At 41.7% G+C, this 14,186-nt stretch overlaps 1 protein-coding gene across 1 annotated transcript in view; it reads right to left on the bottom strand.

Annotated features, from left to right (window-relative positions):
• Window positions 1-8,230: 8,230 nt before the first annotated feature.
• tacr3a (tachykinin receptor 3a) overlaps window positions 8,231-14,186 on the bottom strand; it is a 203,995-nt gene continuing 198,039 nt past the window's right edge. The window contains exons 4-5 of the mRNA XM_034188764.1: window positions 9,118-9,314; window positions 8,231-8,623 (exon numbers count right to left, since the gene is read on the bottom strand). Of these exons, the coding sequence (XP_034044655.1) occupies window positions 8,284-8,623; window positions 9,118-9,314 (537 nt within the window). The 3' untranslated portion in view covers window positions 8,231-8,283. The remainder of the gene's footprint in view (window positions 8,624-9,117; window positions 9,315-14,186) is intronic.

The raw sequence follows: 14,186 nt of genomic DNA, 5'->3' as shown, positions 1-14,186 counted from the left end.
AGTCCCAGTTAGTTACTGTAATCCAGAGAAAAGTGACTCACGATATTTTAATGGCTTTGAGAGGAGTTAAGACGCGGACTTGCCGCTTCTGAAGAGCAGCGAATCAAAGAACCAACAAGCCAGTGGATCGAAGTTTTGCTTCATTGGTTCACGCATCAAAGTGGTGTCGCGCTGCAGAAACGGTTGAATACAGAGCCGCTACAGGGTCTGTAATCAACATAGAGGAATGATAATTTTCCCGACAAACACCCTCAAAAACAACGGCCACTTGGAAGGACCGATAAGGGAATCGTTAAGCAAAAAGACTACTGATATCAGTGGATCAAATAATTTCTTAACAATACTCGAAAAGAACCGGTTCTCGAGACCCAACCCTAGTTTTATTTAATTTCCAGTCTTTCTCTCTGTCACATAAATGGCAATTTAACGTGGTGGAAGTGACATCAGCGGCCGGGTGGCTTCACACCATGCCACGTGCTCAGACGCTGGCCGGTGCTCATGAGTGCGTGAGCGTCCGGACACACGTGCACTGCGTGTTCTCCAGCTGAGGTGCAGGACACAGCGGTCAGCTGGTCCAGTACCGGACTCCAGGATCTTCAGCCACAGCTGACAATGTTGGATTCATGGTGTGTGTTGGCGGTAGTGGTGGTGGGGGGTGGGGTGATGACGATGACACACTCCACAAGCCATTTGTGTTGGGGGGTGACGACTACACACTCCACATGCCATTTGTGTGTGTGTGTGTGTGTGTGTGTGTGTGTGTGTGTGTGTGTGTGTGTGCGTGTGTGTGTGGGGGGTCGGCACAATTATACCCTGTGTGTTACCTAGGTTACGCCACACTCTTGTTGTTGCACTTAGACACTTTTCACAGACATATTGAATATGATCGCCTGCTCTCTGCTATCGTACCAGGTTCGCAATTAGCTCCGCCTGTTCTAAGTGTGCAGCGAGTGGTGTTGAATGTTCGTGTGTGTCACCTGGAATTTGGCCGACAGCTGCAGAGAGGGGGATCGAATGAGCAGGGCATTCACTGTCTTTCAGCTGCTTGTGTGTGCGAATGTTGTGGTGACAGGTGTACGAGGCATTTGAGGCAGATCCGATTTTTCACGAATGGCATGCAATTCCTCTTTTGTGTGCTAGTCTGCTTCAATCGTGTTATGTGTGAAGGGTTCCTTACTGGTACTTTAACATGCATTTTATTCAAGTCTGTCGTCACGAAGAAGCATGAAAATGTCTCGCTGTTAGGGGTGTTTCCTGCAGTGGTAAACTACATGGAGAGCCAATGGAGTCTCATGGAGAAAACCGCACAAATGTATCTGATTTTGGATAAGTGTGACCACAAACACTTTGAAGGAAAGTGCTGGCAGATGGCTGTGTTTGTGATCTCAGTGGGACAGCTGTGATGTGGACACAGGATTTTAGGGCCCGGTCCCACTGGCGTTTAGGAGGATTTGTGTATGGATTGCGCACAAAATTGGCTCATATTCGCTTAACATCCGCAATATGCATGAAACATGCTTGTATGAGTCGGCTGACACACTCACACGTCTGCAATTATCCGCAGAGGCACATTTTTCCGTTACCAGGATTTTTGAGCTGCACAAAATTTTGGCTGCGGATGACATCCGCCTTACATACTCCATACATACTCAATACATACACAATACATACTCAATCTATGCGCTGTATATTCGCCGTCATCTGCTGATATCCGCAACTGACAGGGATTTGCGGCTTGGCAGCGGACTGGGACAGTGTGTAAAACAGATATTTTGCATGCCCATCATGTCCACATCTCGAACTAAAATAAGTTGTAGTGACTGCATACAGATTGGCCACGAATAAAGCGTTATTACGTCTGCTTTGCATCTGATTTGCGGCAGATTTACGCTGTTATTTGTTCTACCAGCTGCCACGTGCTCTGCACTGGATGCTGCTTATATTAATCATTTTATTCTGCAAATTGGCTGTTGAAAACAGCTCTAATCACCTCCTGAATCACAGCGGAAGCTGCAGCGAATGGCTAACAAGCTGCAGAAAGCATTTTGAGCCATCTAAAAAGGTAATTATTTGACTTGTTTACATTGTCAAGGCTTGATAAAACAGTTGCATGTTTTTTCCTTCTTGTCTGCAGCTGTTACAGTATGTATTCCTATGTTTATAACAGATTTAACTTCTTGTTATAATCGTTCAGACGAGCTGTGCTTTGATGTGTTCCGCTGAAGTCACCACTCGCCCTGTTCACTGCTTGTTTACTCCAATCAACTTGTCCAAGTCCAGCAAATGCTCCAGAGTCTGTATTGTTGGTGTGAATAGTGATGCCGATGGCCCGAGTGCGCTTCTTTTATGACCGCAATGCAGATGCTGTGCATGCGCAACATGTGTGTGATACATTCATAATACACCCGTAATACTGCCGTGATAATCGCAATGTATCTGATCCATTTCCTCACTACATGCGTTATACAACCGTGATTGTTCATCATATATTCGCTATACATTATTAATATATCCATAATTCATACTGGGATATTTGTCATTTTTTGGCCATTTTTGTTGCGGACAACAATGAATGCCTGTAATTTGTATACTCAATTCATGTGCAATTAATCCTCTCCCCAGTGGGACCGGACCCTTAAATGGCAACCAGCCTTTTGCATTGGAGACATGGATACTTAAGACACCTTGATATTTGCACACATTGAACCCCCACACTGCCATGCAATTCGTCATGCCAATGCAACCCTGCTGTGTTCCGCTGGATGCCGCGCTTTGTGCCACTGGATGCTGCATTATATAAAATAATTATTTTGTAGCGGATTAATCATTTGCTCTCAGAGTTTGATTGATAAAAGCACCTCGAATTGCTCTGGAATCACAGAGAAATTGTCTACAGCTGCAGCTTTTCTTGTGCACTTCACGGCACGGAGAACGCATATGGAATCATCTCAAAGGTGATTATAACATTTATTTTGTAATTGCTTGGTAAAACACTTGCATTTTCATTCCTTGTTATGAGTAAAATTATGTTTATGATAGATTTAACATCTTGCCATAATCGTTCAGATAAGCTGCGCTGTAGTGCGCTGCGCTGATGCAATGACTCGCACTGACACTCAGTGTTTTTGAATTGTTTGCGCAATGTTCATGTGTAGTTCACAAAATGAATGCATGCCAGAGATTTTGAAAATCAAAATTTTCTTTGCACACTTGCATACAGCCGCACACAGTTTACGAGTTTACTCTCTGGCATGGCAGATTGTGTATGAATGCATGGATCGAATTTGTGCAGGTGTCAAGGCAATTTTACTGGCTCACTGTGTGTTAATGAACCACGAACAAATGAAAGAATCAAGCAACACCAAAAGGCTGTTGGTTGGCTGAGTGTGTGTGTGAGCATGAGTGTGTGTGTGTGTGTGTGTGTGTGTGTGCGTGCACACGTGTATTTTCTGCAGTACTGTCCTAGGTTTGTCTCTCTCGGCCACCATGGTATGGTTGCGGATACAAAATTTGTTTGTCCTTAATCCCTCTGCTAGAAACACCAATGCTACCGGTTTAGTCCAGGTACTAGCCCCTTCACACAACACTGTTTTTTCCTTCAGTTTTGGTTATATTTCAGTCCAAATAATTACACTCAACAAAAATATAAACGCAACACTTTTGGTTTTGCTCCCATTTTGTATGAGATGAACTCAAAGATCTAAAGCTTTTTCCACATACACAATATCACCATTTCCCTCAAATATTGTTCACAAACCAGTCTAAATCTGTGATAGTGAGCACTTTTCCTTTGCTGAGATAATCCATCCCACCTCACAGGTGTGCCATATCAAGATGCTGATTAGACACCATGATTAGTGCACAGGTGTGCCTTAGACTGTCCACAATAAAAGGCCACTCTGAAAGGTGCAGTTTTGTTTTATTGGGGGGGGGGGGGGATACCAGTCAGTATCTGGTGTGACCACCATTTGCCTCATGCAGTGCAACACATCTCCTTCGCATAGAGTTGATCAGGTTTTCAATTGTGGCCTGTGGAATGTTGGTCCACTCCTCTTCAATGGCTGTGCAAAGTTGCTGGATATTGGCAGGAACTGGTACACACTGTCGTATACGCCGGTCCAGAGCATCCCAAACATGCTCAATGGGTGACATGTCCGGTGAGTATGCCGGCCATGCAAGAACTGGGACATTTTCAGCTTCCAAGAATTGTGTACAGATCCTTGCAACATGGGGCCGTGCATTATCCTGCTGCAACATGAGGTGATGTTCTTGGATGTATGGCACAACAATGGGCCTCAGGATCTTGTCACGGTATCTCTGTGCATTCAAAATACCATCAATAAAATGCACCTGTGTTCTTCGTCCATAACAAATGCCTGCCCATACCATAACCCCACCGCCACCATGGGCCACTCGATCCTCAACACTGACATCAGAAAACCGCTTACCCACATGATGCCACACATGCTGTCTGCCACCTGCCCTGAACAGTGTGAACCGGGATTCATCCGTGAAGAGAACACCTCTCCAACGTGCCAAATGCCAGTGAATGTGAGCATTTGCCCACTCAAGTCGGTTACGACGATGAACTGGAGTCAGGTTGAGACCCCGGTGAGGATGACGAGCATGCAGATGAGCTTCCCTGAGACGGTTTCTGACAGTTTGTGCAGAAATTCTTTGGTTATGCAAACCGATTGTTTCAGCAGCTGTCCAAGTGGCTGGTCTCAGACGATCTTGGAGGTGAACATGCTGGATGTGGAGGTCCTGGGCTGCTGTGGTTACACGTGGTCTGCGGTTGTGAGGCTGGTTGGATGTACTGCCAAATTCTCTGAAACGCCTTTGGAGACGGCTTATGGTAGAGAAATGAACATTCAATACATGAGCAACAGCTCTGGTTGACATTCCTGCTGTCAGCATGCCAATTGCACGCTCCCTCAAATCTTGCGACATCTGTGGCATTGTGCTGTGTGATAAAACTGCACCTTTCAGAGTGGCCTTTTATTGTGGGCAGTCTAAGGCACACCTGTGCACTAATCATGGTGTCTAATCAGCATCTTGATATGGCACACCTGTGAGGTGGGATGGATTATCTCAGCAAAGGAGAAGTGCTCACTATCACAGATTTAGACTGGTTTGTGAACAATATTTGAGGGAAATGGTGATATTGTGTATGTGGAAGAAGTTTTAGATCTTTGAACTCATCTCATACAAAATGGGAGCAAAACCAAAAGTGTTGCGTTTATATTTTTGTTGAGTGTATCTCACAGCAGTTACATAGTCTAACCAAAAAGCCAAACTCTCAGAACCTTAGATCCACACAGAGATCAATGGACATCTGATCTGCTGCCAGGACCTGAGTGACTCTGCACTGTCTCATTTCTGACCTTGAGGGAAAACAATGTAGGTCCTCTGTGTTACACAACACGGTCAATAATTACAGATGGAAAATACTTACATCATTCCAATCAACATTATATTTTTTCACATTTTTTTCATTGTGAGAGTTGTAGAATAAATCTGAATAAATTATTCCCATGCAGAAATGATTAACTGGAGAAATGCAGAGTACCTAGTTCTAGCAGACCAGCAGTACTTTGTGTGAAACATTCTCCCACCTTGCCGAGGGAAAGAAACAAGATTTTCAATCAGCATTTTGTGTGTGTATCTCTGCATGCTCACACGTATAACAACTGATCTAATTTCTGTGAAATTTTTTTTACACAAACTACAGTGTCACCACACCACAGCTGTGTGTGTGTGTGTGCATGTGTGGAAATTACTCTGTTCTCACTTATTCCAATCAAAGGTCATGGGAGGAGGGGGCTGGCCTGAGTCAATCCCAGCAGTAATAGGGCGTAAGATGGATGACAGTCTACCGCAGGGTCACATACAGACAAACATATTTACACACGCTCACATCTATGGTCAATTTAGAGTCACAAATTCACCTAACCTGCATGTCTGTCAAAGTGGGAGGAAGCCGTAGCACCCACATGAAAATGGAGAGAACATGCAAAATCCACACAGGTAAGACCAGTTGGGAAGCGGTCTCGCAACCTTTGTGCTGTGAGGCAACCGTGCTAACCACTAAGCCACTGTGCCAGTGTCCAAACTTCAGATAAAAATCAAGTATAGGGCAGATTTTTGTTGTAATATGTGATAACTATATATATATAGATAGATAGATAGATAGATAGATAGATAGATAGATAGATAGATAGATAGATAGATAGATAGATAGATAGATAGATAGATAGATAGATAGATAGGATATCACATATTACAACAAAAATCTGCCCTATACTTGTAAACCAGCCCTCATGAGATACAACAAAGAACAGGGGTGATAAATCATACACTTCAATTTTACTGCCCTGGTAACTGTGGCAATAAAATCAGTCTGATACAAATCTCAAAACAGGGCAGTACAAAAAAAGACATTGAAAATATTAGACTTTGTATCGCCCCGCTTTTCATCCAATCAGGAGCCCCCATTTCTCGGCCCTACTAATGGCACACCCACATTTTGTGTTACCCTGGTGACAAGTGCAGGATCCTGATACACAATCCAGATAATTTCATTCAACCAACATGTCTGATCAGGGCGAGAGAGTTTTAGCTACCCTAGCAGGGAGAAATTGACAACTTGAGTCTCCTACTGAAGTTGTGAGACTTCTGTGAAGAGGACACTTATGACTTTATAGATTGACATAAGAACATTCCATAATTTACATAATTACATGATATACCTGCGTTATTCGTTCTACATGAGTCATGGGAATGATTAATGTTCTTTACTTCTCTCTCTCTCTCTCATATATATATATATATACACACACACACACACACACACACACACACACACACACACACACACACACACACACACACACACACACACACACACATATATATATATATATATATATATATATATGTATGTATGTATGTATGTGTGTGTGTGTGTATGTGTGTATGAGCATTTTGGGGCCTTGGCAGAGGTGTGCACTCTGAGTACCATTCAAGTTCATTTTGTATATTGTGGATATACAGTGAGCTAAATAGGTATTTAAGCCACTGTCAGTTTTCCCACCTAAAATGAATGGAGAGGTCTGTAATTTTTATCATAGGTACACTTCAACTGTGAGAGACCAAAAATCACATTGTATGATTTTTAAATAATTAATTGTCATTTTATTGCATGGAATAAGTATTTGATCACCTACCAACCAGCAAAAATTCTGTCTCTCACAGACCTGTTAGTTCTTCTTAAGAAGCCCTCCTATTCTGGACTCATTGCCTGTATTAATTGCACCTGCTTGAGGTCGTTATCTGTATAAAAGACACCTGCTCACACACTCAATCAATCACACTCCAACCTGTCCACCATGGCCAAGACCAAAGAGCTGTCTAAGGACACCAGGGACAAAACTGTAGACCTGCACAGGACATTAGACAAGTAGCTTGGTGAGAAGGCAGCAACTGTTGGTGCAATTCCTTGAAAATGGAACAAACACAAAATGACTGTCAATTTTCCTCAGTCTGGGGCTCCATGCAAGATCTCACCTCATGGGGTAAGAAAGCCCAGAACTACACAGGAGGACCTGGTCAATGCCCTGAAGAGAGTTGGGACCACAGTTGCAAAGATTACATTAGTAACACATGATGCTATCATGGTTTAAAATCATGCAGGGCAGCAAGGTCCCCCTGCTCAAGCCAGCACATATCCAGGCCCATTTAAATTTTGCTAGTGACCATCTGGATGATCCAGAGGAGGCATGGGAGAAGGTCATGTGGTTAGATGAGACCAAAACAGAGCTTTTTGGTGTCAACTCCACTTGTCGTGTTTGGAGGATGAGAACAACCTCAAGAACATCGACCCAACCATGAAGCATGGGGGTGGAAACATCATACTTTGGGGATGCCTTTCTGCAAAGGGGACAGGACAACTGCACCGTATTGAAGGGAGGATGGATGGGGTCATGTATCGAGAGATTTTGGCAAACAACCTCCTTCCCTCAATAAGAAAATTGAAGATGGGTCATTGCTGTATTAGTATTATATTTATAATGGTCCCTTTGATCCGTATTTCAATGTTGTGTGCTCTCACTGAGCGTTTTCATATATTATGTTGTGTTAACCTTTAAATAGGACTGTTTAATAACCTTTGCTCCGTTGGCTCTGATCCTTCATACAATGCTTCTGTCGCATTCACAATAATGTATGTATATGTGGTTTGTGTGTTAGTTTAAAACTTTGCGTGCATTCATTGGAGTTTCCCATTTAGGAGAATTCCTCAGCCTGAGCATTAGTTACATCTCCATTTTGTGTCTTCACACCACTGCCGTTACACCCGGTGATGTCTGCATGGCGAGATGTGACGTAGCTCCTCTTCTTGCTGGACTGGGAGTATTTTCTTGTGGAGCCACAGGCACTCGCCACACTGCCGTCGCCCTCCGCGTGGTCGTAAACCACCACCGTGGTGGTGTCCATTCGTGACAGCGTGTACATACTGCTCTGGCGCGTCGGGTGCAGCCGTGTAGAACGAAGTTCCTGCTCATCGTAGTTGGACACTTTTATAAATGGACACCAGCGAAATGCTTGTTTGAACCCAGCACGAAACCTGGAGAAATCAAAACACTGAATAGAGTAAGAGTTTGCATGTACAGTTAAATCTGTCCAACATGGATCATTTTTTTTTACATGTATTTCTTTAAGCAATCCTGTTCATGTGATTCATTTATATATTATATATTTATACTTCAAGCACAAAGAGGCAAAGGAAATATTCAGGTGCCTCTGTTTTTTATGTTTAATAAAGCAGGTCCTGACACATCTGTGGTTGCTAAGCAATGCATGGGGGGAGCTGCTCTCGAATTGCAGTATTTATAGTGAGAGTACTTAACAGTGAACTGAGAGTACTTGAGACATCAAGGGTGGATCCTTTCCTCAATACAACAAACAGCCCTAGCGAGAAGTAATATCTTTGAAAAGGAAAATCAAAGCACAACAAAAACAATCTCCTTTATTGGCCTCATTCTCAGTGGAACTGGCCTGATTTCTTTGAAGGCTTTTTTATTTCAAGTTGCCGTTAGCACTACGATGCGGCGTACCCACCTGCTGTTGAGGCAGCAGTAGATGATGGGGTTGTACATGGTGGAGCTCATGGCCAGCCACAGCACCAACAGGTAAACCTGCTGGATGTACTTCCACTTAAGCAGATACATATTCAGGCCCGTCACGATAAAGTAGACGTGATAGGGCAGCCAGCAGAGGGCAAAAGTCACAACAACAATAATCATCATCTTCACCACCTGCAACAATGACAGAGCAAAAAAATGTTCACATTTTGACATAAAAATTAAGGCTGGGCAAGTTAATGCATTATTATCACGTTAGCGCATTAATTAATTAACGCAGACAGTTGTTTTATTGCACATTAACGCTTTTTTTTTTATCAGCAGAGTACTTCGAGTCTTAAATATCACCTAAATGCAGCACACAGCTGATACCAGGAAATCATTCAATGAAACAAACTGTGGCGTGAGGCTTCTGCAGACTATGTTAGATGCAACGTGCGGGAGAACTATTGAGAAACAAAGGCAAGAGAAGCTCACAAATGTGACAGCAAAATGGATTGCTACAGACTGCAGGCCGATTAGTGTTGTGGAAGACGTCGGTCTGAGAGACATTCTGAGAATCGCAACAAATGACGGCACATATGAGATTCCCTCACAATGCACCATAAAGGAGAGGACTGCAAAAGCCACAACTTTACAACGTGCACCCGCTATTGCTCTCGCTGGGGACTACTGGACATTACTGGGTAAATTTACAGTATAATTTAGCATACTTTTTTTTTCTTCTTCTTGGTGGTGAGACAGAGCAGGTTGAGAAACTCACCCAGAGCAGACAGACACTAAGGGACTGCTTAAAAACCCCTTAAAAATGACAAAAAATTAAAGTTAAAGGGATTGTAACAGAAATGGTGGTAGCAAAAGTGCTTATAGAGACATTGAAAATGGTGTTTAAATATTTGTTCTATGTCATATATGAAGAAAGCTATGAGCATTTGAAGGTGGGAAGATCTTGGTAATTTACATCTGCGTGTTTTAAGGGACAAACGCCAGAAAACCGTGACCAGTGTCTCATTGTTTACATTTCAAAATGATGGTACTCTGTCAAACCTAATTATTATCTCATTTAAATGTGCGATTTGCAACGATCCGTCGTATAAACACTGTTTGCTGACAGTAGTTTCCAAGGTAAACAAACATCAATTTCACCATGTCCGCCAATTGGCCGACTCGACGTCGGTTTTGTGGATCATAAAAATATGCATGAAAAGGCTTTGATCACTACCAAACTTCGCAGAAAGGTATGTAATTACATGAATTAAATGCTCTATATGATTTGAAAACTGATCTTACTCATCTTCAAGGTGAATTTCTTCGACCTTTTCAACGCAATTATTCAGTCACAGAATTTTGTAACTTCTACTTGTCACAGGAATGCCATTTGAAAATGAGGTTGCGGGGGGGGGGGCGATTTGCACTACTTCATCAAATAGGGGGATTCCCGATTGGCAAAAAATAAACTCATTCCACGAAATGCAAACTCAGTACTACTGCCTGAAAGTCTCTCTGGCCATGTACAGCTGATACATCCATAGCAGCGGACACCATATTTAGGTCATACATGTGTACCTACTTAAAATAAAAACCATAACAAGTAACTTCCATCATAAGGAATTAACACATTTCCAGACGTCATCTTCCAAAACAAGGGTGTCATGTGGAGAACAGTTTTCACCTGTGATGATGAATCCTGGGAACAGGTCAGATTAAAAGACTTTATTTAATCCATTAGCCGGCTACTAAAGTTTTAGCTTTTGTTGTTAGCTCCACGTCTTCTCATTTTTTGTAGAAGCGTTACAGTGCTAGATACAGGCCTGGCATATGTACTGCAGCATTTTCATGCAGTTTCACTGCATCTGTGAGAATGGAGACCTTTCTTGAATTGAACACTTTTTGAAAATGTCAAAGAAAAGCATTGTATAGAAGTTCAGTTTCAGTGTAGACAAGACCTTAAAAACATGGGACAAAATGAAATTAAAATGATAAATGAGGAATTATTTTCTTGGGGGTGCTATGACAAATCCAGGGGGAGCTCTGGCACCCCCTGTGCCTCCCTGGCGCTGCCCAGGCTTTCGTTCATAGGGCAGAAGATTTAAAATAAAACTGTGCTATACACTACTTTTGAATTCATTTTTGTATTTTGCGTATAACATTGCAATTAATCGTGGAAATCATGCGATTAATCTCAATAAAATTTTTTAATCATTGCCAAGCTCTAATAAAAATAAGTTGGCGTGATTGAAAGAAAGACACTGTTGGATTCTGAGAAACACCTAACAAAGATGGGATGAGGGTGACTCCAAAAAAGTAGACTGCCTGTAGACTCCAAGCTAAACTGCCAAATTTGAGCAATTTTACAGCAAGAAATAAACATGTTTACAGCCTGGGACAAAAAACAAAACTTATTTTAAGGCATTAAAACAAAAATCCACAGCAGGTAGCAGGGACTTGCTACATCCACCAGACCGAGGTTTTGGAAATGAAAGTAAATCACAAAGAAGAACCTCATTTTAAGCCCAATGTTAATTCCAAATTACACAGAGACACACAGAGAGAAGGCATTGTTTGCTTCAGCTACATTCATGCAAAATCCTTTCTTCTGAATTATATTGACGTGACTGTATTATTTGAATGTTATAACTATTGTTAACCTTAAAATAATAATACATTTCTCTGTCTTTGTGGAATCAATGTTTTTCTTATAGACCCCATTCACTACATACCTTGCTCAACCATCTCCTTGCTTTTCTCTGCTAAATTCATACAGAATCCTGTCAGTGGTTTTGTGGGGAGTTATGGCGGTATTGTTTGAATTTTGGAATGTAACTGCTGTGAAACAAATGTTCAGAAAGTAAAGCTTTGATTTTCTGATTTAGTACATTTCTGCATGGTCATGGCTTGTTTCTTGCACTGACAACACCTGCTTGTATAACCTCAATTCCAATGAAGTTGGGACATTGTGTAAAATGTAAATAAAAACAGAATACAATGATCTGCAAATCCTCGTCAACCTATATTCAATTGAATACACCACAAAGACAAGATATTTAATGTTCAAACTGATAAACTTTATTGTTTTTGTGCAAAAATTTGCTCAATTTGAAATAGATGCCTGCAACATGTTTCAAAAAAGCTGAGTGGTATGTTTACCACTGTGTTAGATCACCTTTCCTTCTAACAACACTCAGTAAGCATTTGGGAACTGAGGACACTAATTATTGAAGCTTTGTAGGTGGAATTCTTTCCCATTCTTGCTTGATGGACAGCTTCAGTTGTTCAACAGTCTGGGGTCTCCGTTGTGGTATTTTGTGCTTCATAATGCGCCACACATTTTCAATGGGCAACAGGTCTGGACTGCAGACAGGCCAGTCCATTACCCACACTCTTTTACTACAAAGCCATGCTGTTGTAACACGTGCAGAATGTGGCTTGGCATTGTCTTGCTGAAATAAGCAGGGACGTCCCTGAAAAAGACGTTGCTTGGATGGCAGCATGTGTTGCTCCAAAACCTGGATGTACCTTTCAGCGTTGATGCTGCCATCACAGATGTGTAAGTTGCCAATGCCATGGGCACTAACACACCCCCATACCATCACAGATGCTGGCTTTTGAACTCTGCGCTGGTAACAATCTGAATAGTCTTTTTCCTCTTTTGTCCAGAGGACACGACGTCCATGATTTCCAAAAACAATGGAAAAACATGGACACATCAGACCACAGCACACTTTTCCAATTTGCATCTGTCAATTTCAAATGAGCTCGGGCCCAGGGAAGGAGGCAGTGTTTCTGGATGTTGTTGATGTATGGCTTTTGCTTTGCGTGGTAGAGTTTTAACTTGCACTTGTAGATGTAGCAACAAACTGTGTTAACTCACAAAGGTTTTCTGAAGTGTTCCTGAACCCAAGTGGTAAGATCCTTTACACAATGATGTCGGTTTTTAATGCAGTGCTGCCTGAGGGATCAAAGGTCACGGGCATTCAATGTTGGTTTTTGGCCTTGCCACTTACATGTAGAACGTTCTCCAGATTCTCTGAATCTTCTGATTATATTATGGACTGTAGATGAACTTTGAGAAACATTGTTCTTAAACTGTTGGACTATTTTTTCACGCAGTTGTTCACAAAGTGGTGATCCTAGCCCCATCTTTGGTTGTGAAGAGCTGAGCCTTTTGGGAATGATCCTTTTATACCCAATCATGACACTCACCTGTTTCCAATTTGGTGTTCTTTGAGCATTCATCAACTTTCCCAGTCTTTTGTTGTCCATCCCAACTTTTTTGAAAAGTGTTGCAGGCATCCATTTCAAAATGAGCAAATATTTGCACAAAAACGATAAAGTTTCTCAGTTTGAACATTAAATATTTTGTCTTTGTGGTGTATTCAATTGAATATAGGTTGAAGAGGATTAGCAAATTATTGTATTCTGTTTTTATTTACATTTTACACAACGTCCCAACTTCAATGAAATTGGGGTTGTAATTTTCGTCATCAATATAGTATTCGCAAAACACCCAACACGTATCTGCCAAGTCTGTGGAATATTCCCCAGACGTGTCCCTCACGTGGATTACATAAGCAAAACAAATTTTCTTTGTGGATGTATTGAGTAGTGAACGAAAGATCACCAAATTTGAAATAAGTCAGTTTTTGTGAGTTACAAAATGATAACAATTATTATTTCTGAGGCATCATGTTAACAACCTAGAAGGGATGGAATCTGTTTATCTATCTATCTATCTATTAATCTGTGTTTTTGAAGATTTACTCTATGCACGCCAATAAAGGCAGGTTTGAGGTCAACCTATATTCCCAAAACCTGCATACACTACAAGGTTGGTAGAAATCGGCCCAAGCACCTTGAAGAATATGTATACAGTCATTTCTCAAATTATACGATAATTATTAAAGTATAATTTGACTTGGCCGAGGATATAGAAGTGTGGGATGACCTACTTAGTCGACTGTCACTGTGACCTGGACCCGGATAACTGGCAGAAAATAATTGAATAAACGTCATCTAAGGCAAAAAAGATGATCATTAGTCATTTGT

This window comes from Thalassophryne amazonica, chromosome 15 (genome assembly GCF_902500255.1).
Source record: "Thalassophryne amazonica chromosome 15, fThaAma1.1, whole genome shotgun sequence".
In the NCBI taxonomy this organism is placed as follows: Eukaryota; Metazoa; Chordata; class Actinopteri; order Batrachoidiformes; family Batrachoididae; genus Thalassophryne; species Thalassophryne amazonica.
This window is presented reverse-complemented; position numbering and strand designations above follow the sequence as displayed.